We start from the raw sequence: 22,045 nt of genomic DNA, 5'->3' as shown, positions 1-22,045 counted from the left end.
TGTCGGTTCTCAAATGACTTGAAAAGTTACAAAAAGATCGCCGCGAACATGGCGGAAGAGGCAATAGACGCAGCGATGGCGCCGTCCAGTGAGGGCCCTGCGCAGACAGAGAAGAAAGAGAAGGGACCACTGCACTTCGAGGACGAGGCGGGGCTCTTCAAGACTGTGTGCCGCACGTTCTTGCGCCACAAGAAGTGCAAACGCCAAGGCTGCACGTTCGTGCACGATAAGCAGTTGTGTCAGTACTTCTGGAAGAGCGGAGCGTGCAAGTTCGGGGACGAGTGCCGCAAGAACCATTTTGTAACTCTTTCCGACCCGAACGCGAAGGAGGAGGAAGCTGCTACGTCGGGTGGAGAGGAGAAGAAGCCTGTCAAGAAAGCCAAGGACAAGAAACCCAAGAACGGTAAGCCAAAAGGTGACAAGCCCAAGGATGCGGACAAGCCCAAGGACGCCGAGAAGGCCAAAAAGAAAAAGAAGAATGATCGGCGCCAAGCCGCTAAGAAGAACACGGAGAACTTCGAACCCATGACCAAGCCTGTGGATCTGCGCATTACCTATGACCTGGGCTCCAAGGATGACAAGTTTTCCACGTCTCTGACCTCACGCGACGTGGTGCTTGTGCCCAACCTCTTCAGCGACTTCAAGAAGGGCGAGCTGTACGCCAAGCTCTTGCATGAGCTGGACAATTGCGGTATTCCGCGCGAGCAGCTTCTCAAGATGTGGCATGGCAACGACAAGATCGACGGCACGCACCTTATCGTAGACGACCACTCGAGCTGGAAGGCCAAGTGCCCAACGTTCGACCTCGTCACGGACCGACTCAAGACGTTCTTCAGTCTGGACATCAAGGCGACGCGCTTCAACTTGTACAAGGACACCTCGCAGTGGAAGCCTTTCCACTTTGATGCCGCCGCTCTCAAGCCCCACATTGCGGCTATCCAGAACTTCACGGTTGGCATCTCCTTCGGCGCCACCCGCGACGCTGCTTTCGAGCACGCGGAGACGAAGACCGTGGTGAGCATGCCGCAGCCAGATGGATGCGTCTACGCCTTCTCTAGAGACACGAACATGATTTGGCGCCACGGCATTCTGCAGGACGCCCCCGTGCGAGATGAAGGTCGCATCTCGGTCATCGCGTGGGCCTGGGTGGACAACATGGCGGACTTCGGGTCGGCGTCTGCGACAGCTACGTCGTAGAAGACTCAATTGAAATATCAAGCTGCGATGCAGTCAGCCATCGCCTCAGATTATGGTTAGACCGCCTCTACTACTGGCAATCCCATACGTCCTAAGAAAGTCTCCAACTCAACAGCATATATGTCGAATAAAGTCTTCAGATGCCTGCACTGCGGCTACGTGTGCGACAGAGACACTAACGCGGCGTGTAACATTTACCTGACGAACGAGCACATGCTAAGCAGGAACAAGCTCTCCGGGGCTGGTTTCTCCAGCGGTGAAGCCTCCCTGGGGAGATTCTCAATCTCGCTGGGTCCCGTGAGGGCGAGCGCGAGCAGCCACATGGACGCTGAAGTTGCCTTGACCTGCCATTCATTCCGCCCTTCACCTTCGGTCCCACTAAGTACGATTATTGTTTTAGACGAATGGGGGCCGACTTGGGCTGCGAATATTGTAAATATTATCACCCGCGGGACTATTCTCGTAGCGTCCATAAAGTCAGTCGGGTTTTTTCTTAGGAGACTGCCTTTCGGCATGTGCACCTACAATATCGCATAACAGGGAGTGTACACCAGGAGCGCGCGTCTTTCCCGTGTTTTCTCTTCTAGCCCCTCAAGCCAATCCGAGTCTGTCGCGAGTTAAAATTCCGCCAATGGGCGTTGTCTGCAGCCCTACTCCTCGAACCAACACCAAGAACTGGCCCTATGAGCCAACGCATCCTCGCGCGCCGTTACAGCAGCCTATTTCTGGGCCCAGGGCTTGAGGCCGATAGTGAGGCCTTTTTGACTCGGAAATCCTTCACTGAGGCTTTCCCGGTACAAATTCCCATACAAAATTCCCCCCCCCAGAAAAGGGATCGGAAATGGCGGCAACAGCGTACTAGCTCGGCGCGTGATAAGCACATTGAACGTTTATTTAGCTTTAGGCGAGGAGGCAGCGCTGCCACACGAGTGTGTGCTCCCTTAAAATCGCTCAAAACCTGACTTTTTGGTCGTCAATTTTTGGATCGGGAAGGAGATTTCAAGCTCCGCGGCTGATATGATCTGCATCTCCAAGCGTATACACTCCGTGCATTGCGCTGACGTTCACAGAGCTTTCAACTTGCTCCTTGCTCCTTGCTCTCCACGATACGGTGAACGACTTGTACGTGTGTGGCCAATACAATTCGAAGTGCTAAGCACCGCTTACTCAAAAGACTGCTTGACTGACAAGCATCCCTAGCGACTTTCTACTACACCACCAATGGAGGTGGTAGCTCACCACTATAGCATTGCCGCATTATACCAATGAGAAATTGTTTCGGTGTAAGTTAAAACATGCATTGAGCTACATTAGCGCGGCAAGCACTGCGCATGCAATGCGGAATCCGTCGTGATATACGGTCGGTTAGCCCAGGGCTACAGTGGGAATGCTGCCTATGGATAGGGTGGATCAGCCTTGTCGTGCTCGAAGGCGCGTCGATCCAGTCGGATCTGATTCGTTGAAATTAGCTGGCCGCAGATACATAGCGCGTTAGTGGCCAAGTCCAATTCGCGTCCGTCGCTATGAAGGATCTCCTTGCTAGTCGCCACGTTACCATGACGTCAAAAACGTCTGCTGTACCAGAGTTTGTTGAGAGAGTAGATCTAGCCAAACCTAAGTTTTGAATTGACATGTTCACCGAACAACCCGTCTTCATTAGGCGCATTTTACTCCGGTACGGAAGCTTCTATCACTATTGAACACGCCACGACTCCTCTGTGTGTGTGTCGATCTTGCAAAGCTGTTGGCGGACACATAACGGAGCCTTCTCTAATTCACTAACACCGAAGAGAGCTAGAATTACTGGTATTCCGCACGACGCCTCACACTTAATGCACCGCAGTACCCCCCAAGACCACACACAAAACAATTGTCTTGCATTGTCATCTTATCTAGTTTTCAGACAGCTCGGTTCGTGCAGCTTTGCAGCTGCAAAGTACGCACGTTGCTCAGAACGTGCTGACTTTAGGCAGCGCTTGATATCCTGCTTTGATGAAGCAAGAAGCGAAAATCGACGTGACCATCTTTCCGATGACTTCCCCCAGTCTTCGCCTGTGAAATTCGTGAGGCCGTACTGTTTCGCGTTAACAGTCGTAGTCCTACTTGAGGTATTGCGCACCTTTTCGCGCGCACAATGCCTCGTTTAGCCCAAAATGGTCGGAGTCTTGCCGCTGCGAGGCGCCGCGTTCTGGGCCACAATCCGGTCAAAAATATATGCAGCGCAGCCTCCTGGACGCAGCAGGCTTCGCACGTGCTCCCAGGACAGCGCGGCGAGCTGCTATTGCAGTACCAGCAGCCTGGCGAGCCATATAAATAGGGGGTCCGCGTGCAGTGTAATTACCCATAGTGGAGATTCAGCGCAGAAAAAGGAACCAGCTTGGCTGGGATCTTCAACCAGTCTGGCGTGCCCTCCGTTTGAGGTTTTGGGGTGCAAAACCCCTCACAAAGGCGCCAAGCGCGTTGGCTCGGATTCCCAGTTCCCAACAAGCCCCAGCCAAGCCAAGCCCAGCAGAGCCAGGAAACATGGCGCGCGGAGTCGGACGCCCCAAGAAGACGGATGGAGACCACACGCGCAAGCCCCGCAAGAAAAAAGACAAGAACGCCCCCAAGCGCGCGCTGTCGGCCTTCATGTTCTTCAGCAACGACATCCGCGACACGGTGAAGAGGGAGATGCCGGAGCTTCAGTTCCTCGAGATCTCGAGCGAGATCGGCCGTCGCTGGAAGCAGATCACGGACGAGGACCGTAAGCCGTACGACGAGCTAGCGGCTGCCGACAAGCGGAGATACCAAGAGGAGAAGGAGGACTACGTGCCGGACCCGTCCTTTGCGGCGGCGAAGGGCTCCCGCAAAAAAAAGGACCCGAACGCCCCCAAGCGCGCACTGTCGGCCTACTTTTTCTTCTGCAACGAGATTCGCCAGGAGGTGCGTGATGAGAACCCCAACAAGAAGATCACCGAAATCGCCACGCTGCTGGCTGAGAGGTGGCGCGCGCTGCCCGACAAGAAGCGCGTCAAGTACCAGAAGATGAACGAGGAGGCCAAGATCAAGTACCAGCAGCAGATGGACGTCTACAACGCCCAGGGCGCCGTGGAGGAGGAGCACGATGAGGAGGACGACCACGAGGAGCATGACGACGATGACGACGATGACGACGAATAAGGTGCCAATCGTATCCTGCCTCTCATTTCGTGAGCTGGAAGCTAGGAGCGGCCGCTCTCGCGTTCGAACTTAAGTGCTCGGCGGTGTGGAATCGACCAGCTTGTTAAGATGAGGAGAATGGCAAGTCGGCTAGTTGACGGCGTGCATGTACGCCGCTCTTTCATTTAGCTCGTAGTATGCAGGACCACACAGTATCCTCTTTTTATTCTTTCAAGCTTTTGATAATACTCGTGCGTTTTCCCTTTGATAGTTGTTGTACTCTTTCGAAGTACGTGGCGCCCTCTCGATAGTCGCGCATTTTTGTCATACATCTCCTACTATACCTCGTGCAGGTTGACCGGCTCCCCAAAAAATGTGCTTAAGAGCTGGTGGTAATGTTGCGTAGATGGCCTTCATTGAATCAAGGCCCGCTACTCCTTGGGTGCCTTCACGCCTCGCGCATACCGGCGAAGAACATCTAGCATCTTCGGTCTTTGCACATGCTTCGGTCTCGTACAGCTGCTTCAAGTTCAAGCGCCAAACGGAACGAGACACCAGCGTTACAGATCATGGTTATGTCGTGACGATTGTGCAGGCATTGCACCGCTTGTCCCCTCTGGGTCGAGTCTGGCAGACAGACTCCACAAGTTTGCAGGACCACTTCGCATGCTCAATGCAAGCCCTCGCGGCACAAAACCTTTTGCTCTTGTATCTCTTCTATTGATGTAAATGCAGATGTCAATCAGCTACTCCTCAGCCTTCTGTCTAGTGGAGCAGCACGTCAAAGTCCGGCGTCACCACGAGATGGCGCTCCACGTTGCCCAGGATGCTCAGGTGCTTCTCGTTCGTGTTCACCGCGTAGACCTCCTCGCAGAAGGACGGCGTCTGTGCCGCTGCTACCTCGAATTGCTTATCGCCCAGCATCAGCACCATCTTGCCCGACTTGTGCACGCAAATCTGTTGGTCGGGACAGCGACAGTTTAAGATCACAGCCTACCGCGCGAACGAGCCAAGCTATCCATATCTTACCTTGCCGATGAACCCGCCTGGCGCAGCCTCGATGGAGTGATCAAACACGCCGTCATCACTATCGGTCACAAAACGCACACAGTTAGCACTCCACACCCAGTTGCTACCAATGCAGCCACGTACGGGGACTCCTCCAGGGATTCCGCCTTTTTGGCATCCTGGTCCTTCGATCCGTCCGCATTCTCCATGGACTCGTCTTCGTCCGTACTGGCTGACTTGGACACTGCACTCGACAGAGGCAGCGTGGTCGGCATCTGAATGAAGAAGAGCGAGTCATCCGCCGCGACAAGGTTGCCCGCTCCGTCGCAGAAGACAGCGCCAGCATTCTCGGGCTCGGGCGGCCGTACGATGGGCAAGTTCAGGGGTTCCATGACGGACTTGACCACGGGCGGCCACACCTCCTCCACCTTTGTATCAAGCATCTTTCCTCCGAGCATCTCTTCGTCGTCCAGCACACTGATGCCTGTGCCTCCAGCGGCCGAATAGTCGGCGGCGCGCGGCGCGGGCGTGCTGCCGCCTCCGCTGTACGAGGACCCGCCCGACAGCGTGCCCACAAAAGCGACCTTTCCGCTGGGCAGCACGCCGCGTCCGCGGCCTCGCCCGCGACCGCCTCCTCGACCCCCACGGGCTCCTCGGCCACCGCGACGGTCGTTCCGCCCTCTGTTGTCGTTCTTAAGCGCGCCGGCGCCCGTAGAGTGCGGTTTGGCATCGTGCGCGCGCTCTGGGTCACCTGTGGATCCTTCAGTGCGACTTTCAGACGCTGGGCGGCGCTTGGCAGCCTTCGGCACGAACTTGGGCCGCCGTGCGGGGGCGCTGGCTGCGTCGGAGGGCGTGCGGAGGGACCTGCGGAGGCGCAGCAGGTGTTAGCTTTGCGATTAAGTGGACTGCTATACGGCAACATAGCGAGCAGAGAGCGGAGATGCAGTGGACGTACGTTAGGCGCGCGCTGGACGCGTCGACGCGCGGACGCGCTGTGCCGTCGCCGCCAGTCTGCTTTCCAGCCATTGTTCGAATGGCTTGACGAGTTGCTTGTTGCTTTACAAACGCTTGGGATTGGATGATATTCGGCCTGGAACGCTATTGGTCACTTTTGAAACTTTTTGACGTTGGCTACCGCGCAACGACCTGTTGGACAGCATGGAGACTGTCAAACAGCAGCTAATCGACCGCTAAGCTCGACATCGCTGCAGACCTTATCAAGTGGGCACCGAGCAAGAATGTGGGCGACTTCCCGACGGACAAGATGTCTCGGATGTGGTAAATCAATTGCTATCGAAGTGGCACCGAGGATATATTTCCCACTCCTTTCTGCAAGACTAGTTAGTAGAACAAACACTGGTGCCTTATGGTCGTTGGCATTCAGAAGATACATGCATCGCGGAGGAGGCAAGCCAAGGAGATGCAGCAAGTACATGCAGCGCAAGTACATGTAACACAGGAGATGGCCAGTGAGGTATATCCCCTCTCACTCTCGCTTTCGACTCTGGGGAGTCTCCAGTGAGACCACTTGCAACCTCCTTCACCATCGCACGAGTCTGCAAGCCGCCGCATGTTGGGGTCCGCAGCCTTGAATCCCGCAATGCACCGACAACGTGGAGAAGCACCTTGTCGCCTATCGGTGTGCCTTCCGTCGAGCGAGCAGTTTGAAGAGCGGTCTCTCTAAACACGAGTCACGCCTTCTTGCGGCACTTCTCTTCTGCAAGCGGCAATGCCCGCATAACTTAAGAGAAAGCGCACGCCTTGCAATGCTCAGCACGATGGACTCCACCATGGGGCCTCCATTGGGAGCCCTTGAAGACCATGCACCCGTCTCTGTATTACGCCAAATCAGGTCCGAACCGGATACGTTCTAGGCTTCTCATGACTCATGAGAAGCTTGGCCATGAGGCGAGGCGGCGTCACTTCCTCCGTTCGGATCCGTTGCTCAGAGATATCGGCCAAGTCGCCGTTAGCACCAGCGTCTCGGATAGCAAAGTCTCCATTAGCGTCAAAGTCTCCATTGCAGTGGCGATGCAAGACGTCAGTTTATCCTGTTCGAATCGATCATCCACAGCGTTTGACTTGGTTTCACTATGGAACCATTGAGGGGTGCTCGTTGGCGAGCAGAGACAGTGGCTTCTCGGGTTTCAGTGCGCTTTCTTCGAGGAGTCAGACCAGAGAGACGGCCACCACCACAGCTCCGCTGCACCAGTTAAGATCGAGCGCGGTAGGACGCAGCAGCTCATGGCGTCGGCGCGGCCGCAACCGACCGCCTCCGCGACGTCCGCCAAGGCCAAGCCCACGCCCGCCAAGGCCTCCAAGAAGCGCAAGGCCAACGACGCGCCCGCCGCCTTCCGCGCATCTGCCGCCGCACGTGACGCCGCGCGGGTCTCAGCGAGCTGCTCGCTGTGCGGCTTCGGGGCCTCGACGCTAGACCACTTGCTGACTCACGTGCGCGAGTCGCACGACCAGGCGACGCCCCAGATGGGTACGTCCAACCGGTCACATCTCGATGAGCGTCGCGTCGACTGACTGAGCCTTGTTGTACTTTTGCTTTGTGCAGCGCTGCCGCTAGAGGTGGCGCAGATGGTGGTGCAGCGCGCGCTGGACCAGGCCGCGCTGGGAGGCGCCACTAGTGCGTGGCTCGCAGCCATGCAGCAGCAGTTCAGCGCGGCCGCGGAGATGACGGCGGCGCTCGAGCGGAGAGACGCGCACGGCGTCGCGGGGGCCATCCGCAAGCTGCACGGCATGACACAGACCGTGGATGAGAAGACGCTGCCCACCACGCTGCAGGAAGCTGCACAGATCTTGCTACAGGCGCCGACGGCGTTGGATGCAGCACCTGTTCCTGCTGTCACTATAAAGCAGGAGGTGCCGGCGCACAATGGAGTGACAGCTAACGCGCCTCCGCTGAAGGGAAAAGATTCCAGCATCCACGAGGCGGAGGCGGCCCAGGCGCTCACGGGACTGCGCGCTACGGCTTCGAGCGCGGCGACCACAGCGACGCTTGCTGCGCCTACACTTACGGCTTCGTCCGCGCGGCCGCCTGCTGTACCCAAGTCGTCCCCTCAAGCTTCGTTCCCTTCGTTCCCGCCGCTGTCGATTACAGCCCCGCAGCCGCAGTTGAGTAGCCCCCGCTTTCACCCGCCAGAGCTGTTCACCCCCGGGTCGGCGCGGTCGCCAAGCACTCCGTCATCATTACCCAGTCTCTTTGCGCGGAGGCTGTTGGCGCCACTGGCATCTCCATCCAGCGCGACAGACCCTGGCGACCGCTTGGTGCAAGGTGTGGCTGGAATGGTGTACCAGAATCCCATGATCGTCACGGATCAACGCAACGCAATGAGCTCCACCATTCGACAGGATACGTCTCCGGCGTCACTAACGCCCGTGTACTATTCGTCGTTCCCGCTCTCGTCAAATAATGCCGGCGTGAACAGTGGTGCTAGTACCAATCGGCGAACCTCGGCTTCTCCGGTCAAGCGCAAAAGCATCACGTCGAAGCAACTGAGTGTAAGATGTGACGCAGAAGTTGCTGCAGCTCGTGCGGCTGCATCCACGGCAGCGGCAGCGGCGGAGGCCGCTGGTCAACTTGGACCTCTGGTCCCGGTTTCGGTGCCTCCAGGTACACCTAGCACCCCCGCAACGCGGAAAGCTACCCCTCGTCGGTGGACCAAAGAAGAAGATGACGCGCTGCGCACTGCTGTAGAGAACCATCGCGAGAAAAACTGGAAGGCTATCGCCGCTCAAGTGCCTGGGCGGAACCACACGCAGTGTCTTCAGCGGTGGACGAAAGTGCTGGCTCCGGGTCTCGTGAAGGGCCACTGGTCTCCGCACGAGGACGAGCTGTTGCGGCGCCTCGTGGCCACTGAGCAGAAGAACTGGGGGGACGTAGCCGCCAAAATCCCAGGCCGCACGTCGAAGCAATGCCGAGAGCGGTGGCATAACCACTTGGATCCGCAGATCGTGCGCGGCGCGTACACACCTGAGGAAGACCGGCTGATCCTGGAGGCGCAGGCACGGCTGGGCAATCGATGGTCGGTCATCGCTGCCATGTTGCCAGGGCGGACGGAAGACGCCGTCAAGATCCGCTGGAAGTCACACTGCCGCGTGTGGCGCGCGCGCAAGTATCTTCGCAAGAACCCCAACAGCGACGTGGACATGCTGAGCGAGCCGGCCCAGACGCCACGGACGCCGTTGGTGCCTCCCACTGGGGACTTCAAGTGGCCCGTGCCGCTGCTGGGCACGGTAACAGACGAGCAAGAGTCTTCCACGAGTAAGATGAGCGCCGAGATGGACGAAGAGTAAAACGCTATGTGGACGTCGGTGGACGTAATTCAAATATGAACCTGTACTGTACCTAGTATGCACGCTGATTCGACGAATTAAAACGTTTAAACGCAAATAATAGATGAAATGCTTAATTTTATCCAATTGGATGCGTCCATTCGTCGGAGCCGCACACTTTGACAGGCAGTGGCCATGACGCCGCAACAGGTGCGTAGCTCTTCCTAGCGCCGTCGATTGTGGATCAACGGCAATGCTTGCATCGCTCGGATACCCTTGATCGCAAATGCTGACGTCTCCTCTATCCATCCATGCGATCATCTTCTCGCCTAACACAGACCTCATCGCTGGAGCTCGCGCTGCAGCCGACGTATCTTGACAGCTCCTCGGACTGCGCGAGCCTCGCCGTTCTCCGCGAAACCGGCGTCTCTGTGGACGAATTCTCCGCCTCGGACAAGGACGGATTGGCGGTGGACGTGGCCAACGACGAAGCGCTGCAGAACGAGCACTCGAGCGCCGTGGACGTCGTCTACAACATCGTAAAAGGCCGCGCGTATCTGGACGTGCGCGACTCGGCCGACTGCTGGGTGCGCTGCACTCTGACCGAAGGCATGAGAGTTGCGCTGAGCTCACACACACTGCGGCGCTTCGTGCCCGTTTCGAGCAGCGCTGTGCAGCTGCTAGAGAGCAGCAGTGGCGCCCGGAGTCTCACACCTCGCTACACTCGCCCAGCGGACGCTGCGAGTCACTCGACCCTGCTGGACGCCAACAAGTGCCGCGAGCTTGTGTGCGAGCTGTGCCGTCTGTATTACAGTACGGAGTGGATGACGGGCACAGGCGGAGCCATGAGTCTGCGCCACGGCGAACGCATCTACGTGACCCCGTCAGGTGTCCCCAAGGAGCGTCTACAGCCGAAGGACCTATACGTGCTGGACATGGACGGCGGCATTCTCTCCAGCCCGAAGCCCCAGCCTGGCAAAAAATGCCCCAAACTCTCGGACTGCGCGCCGCTGTTCCTCAACGCGCACAAGCTGCGCAAGGCTGCCGTGGTGCTGCATAGCCACGGAATCACGTGCAACTTGGCAGCTGCACTCTGCGACGGCAAGAGTGAGTTCCGCATTTCGCACCAGGAGATGATCAAGGGAATCACGGGCCACGGCTACGCGGACACGCTGGTCGTGCCTGTGATCGACAATGCGCCTAAGGAGTCGGCGCTCGCCAAACCGATCGCTCGCGCCATGGAAGCGCACCCCAACACGGCAGCTGTGCTCGTTCGTCGTCATGGTCTCTTCGTATGGGGAGATTCATGGGAGGCAGCTAAGCGTCACGCTGAGTGTCTGCACTACCTGTTTGAGGTCGCTATCGAGATGCGCAAGCTCAACCTGGACTACACCGTGCCCCCTGTGTCGACATCCTCGAGCAACGGCACCTCTCTCAAGCGTGCACGTTTGGATAAGACGAGTAACGAAGAGCTCAGCATGGCGGAGAAGCACAAGGTGGTCATGTTCGACATTGAAGGAACCACGACGCCGATCACTTTCGTGCACGATGTGCTGTTCCCGTACGTGACGAACAATGTTGGTCGCTTCCTTCAGCAGACGTGGGATAAGTCGGAGACGCAGGCTGATGTGGCAGGCCTCATAGCCCAGCGGAAGCAGGACCAGGCTGATGGAGTGGACTCGCCTGCTGTGGATGATCAGCAGGACAAAGAGAAACTCATTAAGGCCCTTGCTGCGTACGTTAAGTGGAACGTCCAGGCGGATCGCAAGATTGGCCCTCTCAAGCAGCTTCAGGGCCACATGTGGCTTCAGGGCTACGAAAACGGCGAGCTCAAGGCGCTCGTGTACGATGACGTGCCTCCGTGCTTTGACCGCCTGCGCGCTCGTGGAGTGCGTGTGGGCATTTACTCGTCTGGCTCGCGCCAGGCGCAGAAGCTGCTCTTCCAGTACTCCGACAAGGGCGATTTGCGCGAGTACCTGACCGTCTACTTCGACACAAAGATCGGCCACAAGCGCGAGGCTGGAAGCTACAACGAAATCGTCCAGAGCCTTGGCGTGGACAGTGGCAAGGACGTGCTATTCGTTACAGATGTGATCGAGGAGGCTCAGGCTGCTGAAGCTGCTGGTCTTGACACTGTTTTGTCCGTGCGTCCGGGCAACAAGCCGCTGCCGGAGTCCCACCACTTCCCTACGATTCGCTCCTTCGCTGAGCTGTAAGCTGTTGTCAGGCCAACGAAATAGTACTTTGCAAGTCAGCGTCGTCACTGCGCTACCGATCGTGTTGAAGCTTTGCGCTGAAGCTACGAGTAGTCTATCGACACAACTATCCGCTGGGAATAATTTGAAGTACATTCCTCGTGGTTAGCTCGAATCCTCGTCACTCGGGTCGTACTCAGGGTCCTGATAGCTCTGTCCGTCGCCAGTTGCTTCGCGACCCCGTCGGCGTGCACTGGCGGCGCTGGCTTGGCGGCACTTTGCCTGCAACAGCGTATGGCTGACAACACCAATGCGCAGCTCGAAGTTCTTGACCTCCGCAGCGAGCGTCTTGAGCGCGTCCTTGATATGCACCAGTGGCGACGTGTCCGTCATCTTGGCTCCGCGCTCGTCCATGACGCCCTTGGTTTCCTTCAACTGCTCCGTCGTCTCGGCGTACTCGGTGGTCATGACGTTTACGCGGTCGGCTCCTCCCTTGCTAACCTCCGTGGCAGCCTGCAGCTTCTCCTTGAGCGAAGTGTACTCTTGTCGCAAGTGCTCGTACTGGTTGTTCAGCATCTTCTCCTTTGCCCCCATGCGCCCCGTAGCTTCCGTCAACTGGGTGCCCAACAACCGCAGCTGCGCGTTTGCACGAGGCAGCAACGCGCGCATGACCGTTTCGTGCTCTCTCGAGCGCTCAATATGCGCATGCCACTCCTTGCCCGCAGCTGCACCCGCCGCGCCATTTTTCACCTTGAGACGCGGCCCAACACGCTCCAGCTCCGTCTTCCACAGCAGCGGATCCACCGCGCTCATGATCATCTGCTGGAAGCTCTGGTCCAGGTCGTGCTGATCCTCCGCGGCCTTGCCACTGCGCACCAGGTCACTATACAGCTCCTCGGTGTCCTCTTCAGTGCCAGGCAGTGCGCGGTCGTCGTCGTCATTGGCGGTATCCACCTCGGCATCCTCGTCGACCTCCGCCTCGTCCGCAAAATCCTCTTTTGGGTACTGCGGCCGCGGCCAGTCGAAGCGGCGAGAAGCGAGCGCCTGGTCGCAGATGAAGTCCAGCGCCGCGCACACAGCCTCTCCGTAGCCAAGCTTGAGCTTGGAGGCTGGGAAGTCGAGCGGGAAGCCCAGCGTCTTGAGCGTCAGGATGAGCTTGTTGACGCTTGTGTTAGGGTCGTCGTACTTGTCCACGACGAAGTCCTGGCCGCAGCTCTTGAGCAGGAACGTCACGAGGTCCAGGAAGCTCTTGAACTGCGCGCTGGCGTTGGTTCCGGCGCTCATGACGGCGAATTGTGTCTCGCTCAAGGGCACGAAACTCTTCTTCTTGCCCAACTCGCGCTCGTACTGCAGCACGCGCAGCTTCTCCAGCACGTTGCCCATGAGCGTCACGCTCACGTCCTGCACACAGCAACACCAGTCAGCAAGGACACAGAACTATCACAACATGCATGAGCGAGGCCTACGTCACGAGGAACCGACTGCTCTGCCGATCCGGGGGCGTCTCCATCATCCGCCATTGCTGCAATTGAGAAAATGGCTACAGCGTCGCTTCAAGATCGATCATAGACAGTATAAGAGCAGACTGTAGCCATGCTGTCTATCTGTCCATTTCTCTGAAAAGCAAACTGCAGTCGTGCTTCCTAACTGTCAATTGCTCTGTTCACCGACCAATTAGTCTCCATCCTGAGCTGATGGCGTCCTGCAGCGAGCTGCCCAACGCCTCTGACGCGGCGCTGCCATGCCTCAGCGCCTCGGAACTGCAAGTGGACGTGTCTAGCTGTACGCTGGCACTTCTCGCGGCTTCCGATCTACCTCCGTCATCCCAAAACGAGTTGACCAATGTGGCCACCACCGCTCTACACCTCGAACGTTCGGCCGCGGAACTTCTGGTGTGGCTGCAGCGCTCAGACGCGTCTATGACGGCCGATGACGCGCTCTTCTTCTTCGAGACGCGTCACCCGGAGCTGCTGGACGACCTGCCACTGCTGTTTGCGTGGCTTTCGCTCTTCCTGGCGCAGCACGCTGACGCTGACGTGGCCAGCACCAACGCTTCACTCGTCGCCACACGCGCGCTTCAGTCACTGGACAGTGCCAATGATAATGTGGCGGCGGTTGCTGAGCAGTTCGAGCTCAAGAGCGCACTCACGCTGCTGTACTGGCGGCACGAGGCCGAGCGTGAGAAGCAGCTGAGCGACGCTGAACAACCGCGCGTGGCTTTCCAGGACGACAAGCATTTGATGCACTGGGTGCTGGCACACAGACAGGTGCCGCTCACTCGGCAGGACGTCGTGGACCACGTGCTGGAGCAGTATCCGGCGTTCGCGGCTTCGAAAAGCGCCGCAGCGCTCAAAGTCTGGACCGCGCGGTTTTTGAAGAAACACCTCCCGCCGCACTCGTCGCTCGTGGCGGCCCAAGCGGAGAAATCGGTTGTTACGGAGGACATGATGTCGGCGCAGACTCAAGAAGAGGTGGCGGAGGCAACGGTGGCGAGTCCTTTGGTGCTGCCGAAATCTCCGGCGGCGGAGGCGGCTACAGAGGCGGATGCACCGCATGGAGGCAAGCGTCGGTCGTGTTCAGGACGCTACATGCTCTTCTCGAACGAGTTCAAGCTGCATGCAGTGAACCTGCTGGATGGAGGCAAGAGCATCGCCGAGGTGGCTCAAGAGCTGGGGCTCAAGAACCCCAACTGCTTGAACTACTGGAGGAGCATTCGCGACAAACTCGTCACGTCCGAGAGGAAACGCTTCCGCTTGGCAGGAGGAGGACGACCAAGTAGCTGCACGTTTGAAGACGAACTGCTTACGTGGGTGAGTGAGCGCCACCAACGAGGCCAAGGTCCGTGCTGCTAACAGGTGACGAGGCTGCTGTAGGTCTGATACTAAGCACTTCCTTTCGTTATCGTAGGCACCGACGTCAAGTCCGTACTCGAGTATATGAGGCAGTATCATGCATCGTTCACAGAAGGCAAGAAGGAGCCGACACTGCGCAAGTGGATTCTGCGCTTTTTCAAGCGCTGCTGGCGCGCTCCATCCACGTCGATGGACTCGCAAGACTCCGAGAAGTCTTATATATTTGTCTAGCTAACACGACCCAAGTCGAGGATGACCGTTTGTGCATTATGCTCGAAAGGGCGGACTGGAGCCTCTCGGCAGCAAATCCATTTTTGATGCGAACAACAGTTGAGATCGACTGAATGGAGACCTCAAGTGGACATGAGGGATCAAGCCAACGGCGACGGTCTAAAGCATCCAGTCGATCCCGGTCGGGCGTCGTGGGAGTGCCTGGTCCACTGTGTACTGCTCACCTAGGAACGCCGGGTGCATCTCCTCTGGTCGACCGACTGCAGCTGAGTTGGCAGTCTCTTCCAGCCAGAAAAGAAGCGAGATTGTACACACCTTCCGCTGCGCAGGCTCTTCATGGAGGAAATAACAGGGCTTCGTGTCCTGCAAAAGTGCTGAGCAAACAAGCTTCCTCTTCCTTAGAACGTGTGAAAACCGCTGGATTGTCAGAGCGAATGCCTTCGCAAAGGATTTCTACTAGCGTTGCCGCTTTCGAGCAGAGTATGCTGACGCTTGTGCGGGGAGGTAAGCATGCGAACGAGATACTAATCGCTTATGCCGTTCGTTTGCTGCAGAATACGCCACTGGAGATGTGTTGATGCGGTATGTGCTACACGTCATCCGTACGGGTTCCTCGGTACGACGATCGGAGATCCCTCGTGGCAAAAGTGCGCCCCATTATCTACTTGTAAACTCCTGCGTCGTTTGGTCTGTTCATCTTTGTGTGTGTTTTTTTTTATTGTGAAAGGCATTCAACGAAAAGTTCAGCCTGAAGAAGACGTGCTATATCTCGTGCATTGCGAGGCACCACCGTGTGGCTTCCGCAATGTGTATTGGTTGACCTTCGCGGATGAAGGTGCAATCCTGCGGAGTGACCACGACTCGCTGCTCGAATATTTCACACTTGGGTCCTGTGGATTTACGCGATTTAAGGGCGGTCAAGGCATTGAATTCTCGGACTTGACGAACTGGGTGGACGAGAAGCGCGTCTTCGATCACATGACGAACATGAAGAGTCTGGAGCGCATCCAGCAAATGATTTTCTTCTTCTCTTGGAAGCGTCAGGCTGTTCAGCGGCGACTGCGTCGTATTCAAGAGCGACTTGCATGCAGCCTTTTCACGTGCCACCCTATTGCTGCACACTTGCTGATGGCTGTACGAGATGTTTGCAGAGAGATTGAACGCGAAGCAGAGATTGAATACGTTAAAGCCGACACGAGCTACTCGTTAGAGTACTTAGCTCACATTCACCAGGACCGCGCGCGTGCTGCGAAGACTGCAATCGCGAAAAAGATCCACGGGCTTTGTTTCGCGATTGATGATGCTACACGAGACATCTCACAATACAGAGAAGAATCGACGTACGCTATTACGGATCAGGAGGCTTTTAGCAAGTCTTTGAGGATCTCCAGCCTTCGGGAGAGGATGTTTACCTTCCTACGGCTCGTAGATTTTCACGTAGCAGAAGCGGTGTGCGAGCACATGGCTATCATTGTGCAGGACCTTCGTGCCCGAATGTGCGGAAACCCTGCGGAAGAACAACCGCCAACGGTGATGATAAACCCGAGTGGCCCGCATTCTATTGAGGTAGGTGAACGAAGTGGACACCTGTGTGAGTCTGAATCGGCTGAGGTCGTATCCAAAACAATACCTGCTGGTCAATTGGGCCAACTTGTAAATTACACCATCTACGCATTCGAAACCGGTACGTCTGTGGTTGCATTTCCTGGTTTGTACGTGAGCCTACACGAGGACGTGGACTTTGACGGAGACGTCCACTCGGCCACGATGAATTTTGCGCCTACGAAGGTTGAAGTGCTGGAATTGGTGCATACGATCCTTCTGAAGTACTGTGTTGCTATGGATGCGCTGCCACGTGTACTGACTGACAAGATCTTCGAGCATGTTCTTACCCCGTTCGTGCCCTTGATAAAAAGTGACTTTGCCGGGAGTATGCTGAAGCCATCTCTTCTCGTGCTGGAGAGCTGCAAGCGTGAGTTGTGTGAAATGCGTGCTGCATTAGACAAGCACTTCCGGCGTATTGGAATCCTGCAGCAGGAGCATTTGCGGTGTATTCGAGCGATTAAGATTGCAGAGAGGGAGTCACCCGTCGAGTCAACTAAAAGAACTGCCTCAGTCGGCTTTGATGACAGCGAGGAAGAAGACGCTCGACTTCCAGAACTGCCAGACTTGTCGACCAGCGCAGCAGCATATGAACTGGCACAAAAAACTTGGAGCCGATTCATTGAGTACGCGAACTCTGCGGCTCCGATGCTTCAGGTAGGCTACTTGCTATTGGATCAGCGCTCGTTTGTCGAGAAGCTGCGCGTGCACGTTTCAAAGCGTGTGGCAGAAATGGACAATGAGCTTCCTTCAATCTACCAGCAGTTCCTGACGAGCCTTCTGGAAGACGTGGATGGACGCATTGAAAAAGTTACTAAGATCCCCACCAATCTTGCAGAAGCCAACGCTTGGCTAGTGCAGGTCACCTCGATGATGACGACACACCCATTCCGACAGCGTCTGGACGCGAAGGTTGCCAACCTCGCCCGTCTTCAAGTTCTCATCAAAGAGCGTGGGCTGATCTCGCTGGATCCGGAGGTACAAGATGCCATTCGGAAACTTGAGTTAACGTGGGAGTCTGTCATTGAGACGTTGCTCATGTGCTTAGCCCGAGTGGAAGAACACGGTAGCGAACATCGTCGAAGTGTTCAAGACGTGATTTGTAAAGTTGATGAGTACATCAATGGGCAATTGCAGCTCATTCTTACGACATTTGAGGAGCTCCCATCCGGCTGTGAAGAAGACAATTTCAGGAGCAGCACAGCTGCAGAAGATGATGTCTCTAAGAGGGAAGGAATGGTGCAGCATCTCGAAGACTTGGTAGCACTGGATCTCGAACGAAAGAATGTCGTCCAGCAGTTCGAAGAGTATGACCGCGAACATCGTGCGATTATGGATATGCCACAGCAAGCGGTATGGGTCCCTTCAAGCTCGAGTAATGCGTCAGCCACGAGTTTGACGGATAAGCTTCCGAGCGAGTTGTTGTTGTTGTACATCATTACGTCCGTGGAGCTCCGCGAATGGTACGAGTCCTGGAAGAAGCTTCGTGACAAGTGGTTGGGATCTCCACTCACAGGTGTGCATCCTGGCACAATGATCAACCGTATCAAGCAGTTCCGCCGTCGACTAGGGCACGCGTCTTCCCGACTGACGCGGCTGGCTTCCGTTCTACTGCAAACGCTCCCATTGGAGCCGTCTGCGCAGAACCAACAATACAGTCAGGACGGTCAAGATGAAGACCGAAAGCCGTACCCTTCTGTCGCAAGGAAGGATATCGAGCTCATTCGAGTATTCGATGAAGGCATTGAGGAAATGCTCAATTGCAACCGCGTTTTCCAGGCAATTAGTGGTGGGGCCTTTTCGGAAGCGCGCTGGGCAGCTATGCACCAACTTCTCAATGTTCAATCGGGCTCGAATGGTGCAAGCGGGTTAACGCTACGTGTAATGAAGGAGAAATGTAGTGTCAGACAGATCGATGAATTTCTTGAGGTTTGTGATGAATGCATCATGGAAGCGAAATTTCACGTAAAGATGGAACAGGCTCGGCAGCGGCTGGCACGAATCGAAGTCCGGGTAGAGGAAGCCAACTACAGCGTGCGATGTGAAGGTTTAGCAGAGGCATTGGCTCAACTGGATGATATTGCTGTGGACCTGAAGCTTTGTCTCTTCGGTCAGAACCCAGAACTGCAGCTGTGCTTAGAGTTACGCGATGAACTGGAACGCAAAACGTCGGTGTGCAAACATATCCTGGCATACCAGAAAGATTGGCGACTGAGGTGCGAAGCGACTAAACTTCACGAGGTCGACGAATTCTTCTCCAAGCGCTTCAGTGGTGGCGGTAGTGATGACAATGCTATCCCTCGTCACCCCAGGTCGCAACAAAAGTCCGGGTTGAAGCAGGAGCAGACCGTGTGGCAAGCATTCCTAGATGCCAGTCATGCTTGGAGTGATCGGCTTCGACGGTTATTCTTCGTGAGCCCTCACCAGGTATACGCGCAGCAGGAGAAATCGAGCCAAATTTTGTCACTAGGAAGAAAAACAACAGCTCCATCCGAATCGGCTCCTAACCTGCGTCGACGAATGAGCATTGCCACCAAATCGATGGAATGCACGCTGAGCGACGTCATGGTGGGCTTTAAAGGTTTTGATTTCGAAGCCAACTTATCTGCGTGCGAGCGAGGTATGGAACTGGTTCATACCTACCTTGATTCGTTGCGGGAGAAAACTCCTCGGATGTACTGCCTTGATGAAGAAATGATGCTCCGGTTATTACTGCGAGACTCCGATATCCAGCAGCTTCATCAGTCGCTGGCCATTTGTTTCCCTCGTGTCCATCGATTCGCAATAACTCGAGCAGCTAACCGAATCGGGTCTACTGCTGAGACCTACGGAAAACAGGAATCAGCACCTCTCCCTGCTACGAGGGCTAGCAAGACTGATGGCACAATTGTGATTGTGGGGTTGGAGGGGGTGCAAGATGATGTCACTGAGTCGCAGCAGTGTGACCACTTTCGTCTTCCTGTAGCCAAAATCGGGCGTGTCAAGTTTTGGTTCACTCGACTCGAGGAGGAAATGTCGTCTTTGGTACAGTCTGACCTAAAACGAGCGTTGGAATGGGCCCCACATGAGTATAGCAGCTCAGCGTTTGCTGAGTACGACTCACTGCTACTTCAATCTATAGTCACGGCTTCTGGGCTTCGATTCACGTTTGAAATGAACCACGCGCTTCGCGAAATCGAGACTCCTGCGAAACTGCACCAGCTGCAACTGATGATTAATGAGAGACTGCAAGGTCTTGTATCAACGCGACGCACTGACAAGGCTGCCTCTTCCTCTATACGTCTCGAGAACATTATCTTGCTCAGCGTCATGCAATCCGATATAGTACGTCATGTTGGTAAATTGTCCGAGCAAGGTCAACTCGAAGACGCCTTGTTTTTCTGGAGCATACAGTTCCAAACCAGAGCTTTTGTGGAGACGATTTCGACGCCCGGTACCGTAATTCAACCAAGTCCAGGCAAACATAACAGGCTGGAACGAAGCGAGCTGCTTCCTACCAGCCCTGATGCGATGAAGATTCCTGTGTCCAACCAGGGTGGGCAGTCAATTAGCCTGTCCGTGTGCTGCCAGGTCGCCCACCTGCAGCTACCATTAGGCCAAGAGTTTGTTGGCTGGGGGAGGCTCGCGATGTTATCGCCATTTACTCAACGTTGCTCGTATGCACTGTTCAGTGCGCTGAAAATGCATCACACTGCGTTGGTTGTGCCATATAGCGCCCACCAACGTGGAACAGATCCCACCTCCTTGGTTTGGGGTGTTGGGCAACTGCTGATGAGACCGTGCATCGAGTTTTCATGTGATTCAAGTGCGGGCGTCACAACAATCGTCCACCTGGGAAACCTGATTGGCGCCGTATCGAGGCTCAACGGGTTTCTCATAGTCCGTCACCTGCTGCAGCTTTCGGCTGCACTGATCGGTGCTGTAAAGCAACGAATGCTACAACACTTTCATCAAATTACTACTGTCGGAAGTCACGGCCTCCACCAGCAGCAAGCGGTGACAAATTCTCTTGTGCTCCCCCGTCAACACGGAGGTCTACACTATGGAGCTAGTGCAATTTTCACACCATTGAGTTCTGCTGAGGACTTGCGCCGTAGCGGGCTGACTCAGTCGATACGAACCCACTTTCGTGCGGTAGCTGTGGCTCGGCCTTCCATCCAGTACATCGTCGAGTGCTTTCTCATTACTGATGGGTACACCCTTGAGCAGATTCAGGAACTCCGTGTGATTCAGGCTTTCGAAGCGATAGACACCTTGGAAATCGGACCTAACTGTGAATTTAGCGGGAATTTACTTGTCTCGCGAGTTATTCAAGAAGCTCGACGTCTACGCGCATTTTATCGCGTTGTATGGGACTCGCATCCGCTGACTACAGCAGGAAACACGATAAAAACTCAAAGGCGTAAGGCAAGTGGTGAGAGCACCGGACACATGGAGATACGTGAAGGCCAGTGCATCTTCCGTCACGCTTTCAGCTCTACGATCAACATGTCGTCGCTATATGAGCAAGCCTCGGGTACGATTTGCCAGCATGCGTGCCTGTTGTTGAAGAGAGCATTCCCCCTTTCCGAGGGAGGCAAATTGGTGGCGAAGGGCCAAGTGGGCGAAGAAGCTGTCGCTGCTGCGGTAAACATTTATCTTGAAAGCGCGTACGCACTTCCTGCTGATTGCAAGCAATTCGAGCTAATCATGGAACTTTGGAGAGCCTTACAGACGTTCCCAGCAGCATTGGTGTGCGGACCTCCTGGTAGCGGTAAATCGACATGTATCACGGCGTTGCATCGCGCCCTTGCAGCTTTAGAATGGAGCAAACGCAGTCAGGAAAACGAGAAAGGCGGTGGGAGATACAGCCAAAGAAAGCCACAGGCGTCGTTCACGCAGCTCGTCATCCTTAACCCGCAGCTGTTGACTCTAGAGCAGTTCTACAACAGCGTTGCGGCTGCGTGTGGCGAAAACGCAACAAAGGCGGTAGATTCGAGTGCCTTGAAGTGGGTTCTGGTCGATGGAGAAATTGATGGTTCTGTGCTTGACAGACTGCTGGAGGGTGAAAATCGAGCGTGCAGCTCTTCCTCAACACTTCCGTCCTCCGCCATTTTGTATCGAGGCCAGCGATCGACCGTCCTATCTGGAGACTGCACGGACCCAGATGCCAGCCCCCGACTACTGTTCGAAGTGACGAGTATTGCCAGCTTGTCGCCTTCAGCACTCGCCAAATGTTGGGCCCTGCATGTTCCCACGCATTGCATTGATGTTGCAAGTATCATTGGTGCGTGGCGAGCTCAGTGGCAAAACCGGCTGGTGTTTCCTCCAGACTCACGAGGAGCCGGGGCCATGGTAATCGTCTTTAAAGCTGTTGACGTGCTAATTCCCAGCATATGTGTGCGCTTCGTCGTCGAGGAGGCCACAGGTCATCCGGTCGAGGAGGCGTTGGAGACAGCGAGCGTTAGCCTGGGCTGTCTCTCGTTGAGCCACATCACACTGACAGCTTTGAAGTTGGTAACCCTTTGCTGCTTTCACAACAAATCGCTGTTACAAGAG

General features: G+C 55.8%; 8 protein-coding genes across 8 annotated transcripts; 6 read left to right on the top strand and 2 right to left on the bottom strand.

The window, feature by feature from the left end:
- Nucleotides 1-48: 48 nt before the first annotated feature.
- Nucleotides 49-1,197, top strand: KRP23_7288 (uncharacterized protein; the record flags this gene model as incomplete). Its single annotated transcript, XM_067892583.1, has 1 exon — nt 49-1,197. The coding sequence occupies one exon, from the start codon at nt 49-51 to the stop codon at nt 1,195-1,197; it is 1,149 nt and encodes a 382-aa protein (XP_067744449.1).
- A 2,523-nt stretch (nt 1,198-3,720) lies between these two features.
- KRP23_7287 (High mobility group protein DSP1) lies at nt 3,721-4,356 on the top strand (the record flags this gene model as incomplete). The annotated part of the gene is made up of 1 exon (XM_067892582.1): nt 3,721-4,356. The coding sequence occupies one exon, from the start codon at nt 3,721-3,723 to the stop codon at nt 4,354-4,356; it is 636 nt and encodes a 211-aa protein (XP_067744448.1).
- Nucleotides 4,357-5,100: 744 nt separating this feature from the next.
- KRP23_7286 (DNA-directed RNA polymerase III subunit RPC4) lies at nt 5,101-6,369 on the bottom strand (the record flags this gene model as incomplete). The annotated part of the gene is made up of 4 exons (XM_067892581.1): nt 5,101-5,292; nt 5,365-5,422; nt 5,488-6,207; nt 6,299-6,369. The coding sequence occupies 4 exons, from the start codon at nt 6,367-6,369 to the stop codon at nt 5,101-5,103; spliced, it is 1,041 nt and encodes a 346-aa protein (XP_067744447.1).
- Nucleotides 6,370-7,587: 1,218 nt separating this feature from the next.
- On the top strand, nt 7,588-9,648 carry KRP23_7285 (Transcriptional activator Myb; the record flags this gene model as incomplete). Its single annotated transcript, XM_067892580.1, has 2 exons — nt 7,588-7,831; nt 7,907-9,648. The coding sequence occupies 2 exons, from the start codon at nt 7,588-7,590 to the stop codon at nt 9,646-9,648; spliced, it is 1,986 nt and encodes a 661-aa protein (XP_067744446.1).
- Nucleotides 9,649-9,822: 174 nt separating this feature from the next.
- KRP23_7284 (putative bifunctional methylthioribulose-1-phosphate dehydratase/enolase-phosphatase E1) lies at nt 9,823-11,843 on the top strand (the record flags this gene model as incomplete). Its single annotated transcript, XM_067892579.1, has 2 exons — nt 9,823-9,837; nt 9,966-11,843. The coding sequence occupies 2 exons, from the start codon at nt 9,823-9,825 to the stop codon at nt 11,841-11,843; spliced, it is 1,893 nt and encodes a 630-aa protein (XP_067744445.1).
- A 144-nt stretch (nt 11,844-11,987) lies between these two features.
- On the bottom strand, nt 11,988-13,342 carry KRP23_7283 (Intraflagellar transport protein 57-like protein; the record flags this gene model as incomplete). The annotated part of the gene is made up of 2 exons (XM_067892577.1): nt 11,988-13,223; nt 13,289-13,342. The coding sequence occupies 2 exons, from the start codon at nt 13,340-13,342 to the stop codon at nt 11,988-11,990; spliced, it is 1,290 nt and encodes a 429-aa protein (XP_067744444.1).
- Nucleotides 13,343-13,516: 174 nt separating this feature from the next.
- KRP23_7282 (uncharacterized protein) lies at nt 13,517-14,905 on the top strand (the record flags this gene model as incomplete). The annotated part of the gene is made up of 2 exons (XM_067892576.1): nt 13,517-14,660; nt 14,730-14,905. 2 exons carry the CDS (start codon nt 13,517-13,519, stop codon nt 14,903-14,905), a joined length of 1,320 nt encoding a protein of 439 aa, XP_067744443.1.
- Nucleotides 14,906-15,387: 482 nt separating this feature from the next.
- On the top strand, nt 15,388-20,778 carry KRP23_7281 (uncharacterized protein; the record flags this gene model as incomplete). Its single annotated transcript, XM_067892575.1, has 4 exons — nt 15,388-15,409; nt 15,460-15,552; nt 15,633-19,739; nt 20,717-20,778. The coding sequence occupies 4 exons, from the start codon at nt 15,388-15,390 to the stop codon at nt 20,776-20,778; spliced, it is 4,284 nt and encodes a 1,427-aa protein (XP_067744442.1).
- Between the last annotated feature and the right edge of the window lie 1,267 nt (nt 20,779-22,045).

This window comes from Phytophthora ramorum (genome assembly GCF_020800215.1).
Source record: "Phytophthora ramorum isolate Pr-102 chromosome Unknown Phyram_PR-102_s0006, whole genome shotgun sequence".
Lineage (NCBI taxonomy): Eukaryota > Oomycota > Peronosporomycetes > Peronosporales > Peronosporaceae > Phytophthora > Phytophthora ramorum.
This window is presented reverse-complemented; position numbering and strand designations above follow the sequence as displayed.